The sequence below is a fragment of the Nelumbo lutea genome, chromosome 1 (genome assembly GCF_056320005.1).
Source record: "Nelumbo lutea isolate HS-2025 chromosome 1, American lotus-T2T, whole genome shotgun sequence".
NCBI lineage: Eukaryota > Viridiplantae > Streptophyta > Magnoliopsida > Proteales > Nelumbonaceae > Nelumbo > Nelumbo lutea.
The window spans coordinates 132,106,166-132,110,000 of NC_142684.1; the positions used below are offsets into that span (position 1 = coordinate 132,106,166).

Consider the following 3,835-nt stretch of genomic DNA (forward strand, 5'->3'; position numbering starts at 1 on the left):
AAAAACTTTTGTATTTTACCTTTTTATTTTAAACGTTTTTGAGAAGATTGGATTTAGATCGGATCCGGCTGCTGCCGCATCTAATTATCAAACCTGATCTGCATCTGTTTTGTATCCGATATGTTGGATTTCTGAATAGATTCAAATTTAATCCGCAATTATCTTGTTTTAAATCACCAAAAACTTAAAATATCTAATTATTTTTAAATTACATATATAATTATAAAATGTAAATATTATCAAATATAAACTTTATATATTATATAATTATATACAATATGTACATGAAAATAATAAATTTTTAATGGAGTCCAATCGGGTATTAAACCATTCACAGCGCCAAGAACGCCCCTCTACGAAAAAAGGAAAAATATCCCTTTCTCTCATCCGGTCTTAGTGGGACCTATTAGATTGTTAGCTCTGAATCATAACCAATTTAACACGTGGCAAGTTAAATGCATATCCGTTCCACGTGGCAATGTTACCAAACAAGTAAACAGTCCCCAGCGCACGTTGGAAGCAGGAAATAAACCGCACGGCCACGCCCTCTTTTGGTCTTTCTCCCCCCAAAACTCTTCAAGTCTTTATTTATACTCTGCGGATGCAAACAGGTACACGTCTTCTTACAGTCTCACTCACTTCTCCCCCCCTCGGAGCAACTCCATTTCTGATTCGTCTTCACTTCTTGATGCTGCCTATTATGTAATTTTATCTTCGCAATTCCATCTCTAAAGTCGTCCAAATCGTTTGATTGCAAATATGTCAGCGTGGAGGCTTTCCAGCTCCGTGGGATCGGCAGTCGAAGCCAGAAATCGGCTCTCTTCAATGACGATGATAGGGTTGAGGTCCATAGTGACAAGTTGCAGAGCAGTTGTTTTGCCGCGTTTTGGTGGGCCGGAAGTTCTTGAAGTCCGTCCGAAGGTCGAGGTTCCTGATTTGAAGCCTCACGAAATACTCGTTCGTGCTCGAGCTGTCTCCATCAATCCACTTGATACACGAGTGAGTTCTCCATCATATTTCTTTGGTCCATACTGTTTCCTGCTGTGTTTTTTTCTTCTTAGTTTGGAATTGGTGATCACCACGAAGGGTTGTTAGATTTTGAAGGATTTTCTACTCTGATATTGTTAATGTTCAGAGGATATTCTTTCGAGGTCAATTAATTTAGAACAGATTATGTTCTGATCCATATGAAGAAAATAGTTCGATAATGTAATTGCTCGAAAAAAAAAATAGTGTGAAGCGCAAAGTTGCCACTTCAATTTGGCCTATTTTAGTAGAAAGTCATGATTTAGTTGGCTACTCTAGGATATTTAGACAGAGAATATATGGAGATTATGGGAGTACGGTGTTAAAGTGCAAATAGTGGTTCTGAAAAGAAATTATGACGTATGTGTTCTTTAACGTAAGAATCTTGTCTGGTTCTTCATACTATGTTAGCATGAGCTTTGGAATAGTTGCATTTCGTTTAGATGTATATGCAAATTGATGTTCCGAATTTGCATCATTGGGCCAATGAGTGAAATCTTGCTGTAATCAACTGTCTCTCTTGCTCCAAATTGCCTAATGGACAATGCGTTGAGACAATCTGTTTAGTTTAGCTACTTTGAAAATTGATTGGAAAAATAGAAAAGTTCTACTTACTGGAACATTTCTGTGCATAATATTCTGTGAAGGATAGGAAACACCTGTCACAGAGGATCCATGGATATGCATTAATGTTGGAACTCCTATGTGGATCAAAGATCTAATTCCCAACTTCCTTTTTGTCATTGTTTAACACTATAATTATGGTAACGAGATAAATTTCTGTATATACTGTTTATATAAAAAAAAAAATCTGCATATACTCAATGGTACATCTTTAAAATTCCTTAGATGCGATCTGGCTATGGTCGTTCCATTTTTGAACCACTTCTGCCTCTGATATTGGGACGCGATATTAGCGGTGAAGTTGCAGCTATTGGAAGTTCAGTTCAATCGTTGAGTGTTGGACAAGAAGTTTTTGGTGCGCTGCACCCAACTGCTGTGAGGGGCACTTATACTGACTATGCAATTCTGTCAGAAGATGAGCTTACACTAAAGCCACCTTCAGTTACACATGTGGTAAGTCCTCATATATGGAATTTGTGCTTCATTTATTGGAGAAGTTTTTACTTTTATTTAGTTTTAACAATGGATAGACCCATAATACTCTAGCATATATAATTGCATAATTTTCTTTTTTTTCATGGATAAAAAGATATGCAGTTATATAATTTTCTTTCTCATTCTTATGAATTGTTTTGTTTCGTTTAGATTTACTTGCTCATACATATTTTTAGATATATAATCCCTGAAATTTTCAGTTGTTGCAAGCAAAAGTAATTAAGAAAAATGCGTAGATACTGTATCCTGTAAACAAATTAATGAAGAGAATTGTCTCTTTTAGAAAGACTTACTCCTTTATAGAAGTTTCATGGGTAGTGATCTGAAGAGTCTAGTATTTGGATAGTCAGCAAGTAGAAATGACATTTTCTTCTGTTTTCATATGATTTCCTTTGATATAGTTTGTTGACCATGGGATATCATTTTGCCAAATTTTTCTGTGATAATGTAGGAGGCAAGCGCTATTCCTTTCGCTGCATTGACTGCCTGGCGTGCTCTAAGGAGTACTGCTAGGATTACTGACGGGTATGTTTAAATGCATGTTTCAAGGTTTTTAGCTTTCTGTTCTGATAAGAGCCTAACCAGGTAGTTGCATGACCAAAAGGTAGAAGCATTTCTTTTTGTCTTTTAATTTAAATTTATGGTCAGCTTTTTGTCAAGTGTGGTACCTACACATGTTTTAACCAAAATGAAAGATCTTAGTTGAGATCGAACTGTAGCTTTGACATGAAGAAATCATTTTAACCAATTCGGAATGGTGGTAGTACTATTGACTTTGGTTTTCTTAATCTATTTATTTTTTTCATGGAATAACATTCTTCACTAAGCCATACAAAGGATGATATCTGCTTGGTTATTTGCAACCCTCTTATGTGTTTTTCTTGTTAGACACCTCTAATTCCAAATCTTGATATTGTCACACCATCAATTCTTTATTTTATGCTTTACTTGAGACCCATCTTGTAATGCATAAGAATCTGTCCTTCTAATCTGTGTCCTTCACTTTATTCTCTCGTCTTTTTTTTTTTTTTTTGAGAACAGGTAAAGTATAATGTCATTAAATGGAAATGAGATAAGCATGTACAGCTTACAAACACTCCCTGTGCAGTATATTTCCCAGCCTTGTTTTAAAAAAAGATTATTATATACAAAAAAGAGTAATAATTTCTATCCTTAACCAACTTGTTACAGAGAGCCAAGAACACATTTTGCCCACAATTTTCTGAAAAGCTGAATCAGTAGAGCTACATTTATTATTGAATATTCTTGTGTTTCTTCCTTGCCAAGTGCACCAAAAGGTTACTGCTGAAGCCATGTTCCATGCCAATTTTCTCCTCTTGGATAGTTCTCCTATACTCCAGCCTTGCGCAAACTCCATTACTGATTTTGGACAGCAACTTTTCACCTCAAACAACTTCTGAAATTTGGACCAGACCTCAGCAGAAAATCTGCAATGTTTTTTTTCTCCTACAGCGGATGATTCACAAATTCCTCTTGTTGTTCACATAGGACACAATTTGTGGAGCCAATTGCATACCCTTCCTTACCAAGTTATCCCTAGTAAGGATTCTATTTAGGTATGCAGTCCAAACAAAAAAAGCTACCCTTGTAGGCACATTCTTGCACCAAACAATCTTGACTGGGATTCCCTGCTTCTCTGACCTGGAAATGAAATCATAGAAGGATTTAA

The 3,835-nt window shown here is 35.9% G+C and overlaps 1 protein-coding gene across 1 annotated transcript in view; it reads left to right on the forward strand.

The window, feature by feature from the left end:
• Positions 1-553: 553 nt before the first annotated feature.
• LOC148877634 (GroES-like zinc-binding alcohol dehydrogenase family protein) overlaps positions 554-3,835 on the forward strand; it is a 12,956-nt gene continuing 9,674 nt past the window's right edge. The window contains exons 1-3 of the mRNA XM_088942250.1: positions 554-999; positions 1,876-2,103; positions 2,597-2,670. Of these exons, the coding sequence (XP_088798376.1) occupies positions 760-999; positions 1,876-2,103; positions 2,597-2,670 (542 nt within the window). The 5' untranslated portion in view covers positions 554-759. The remainder of the gene's footprint in view (positions 1,000-1,875; positions 2,104-2,596; positions 2,671-3,835) is intronic.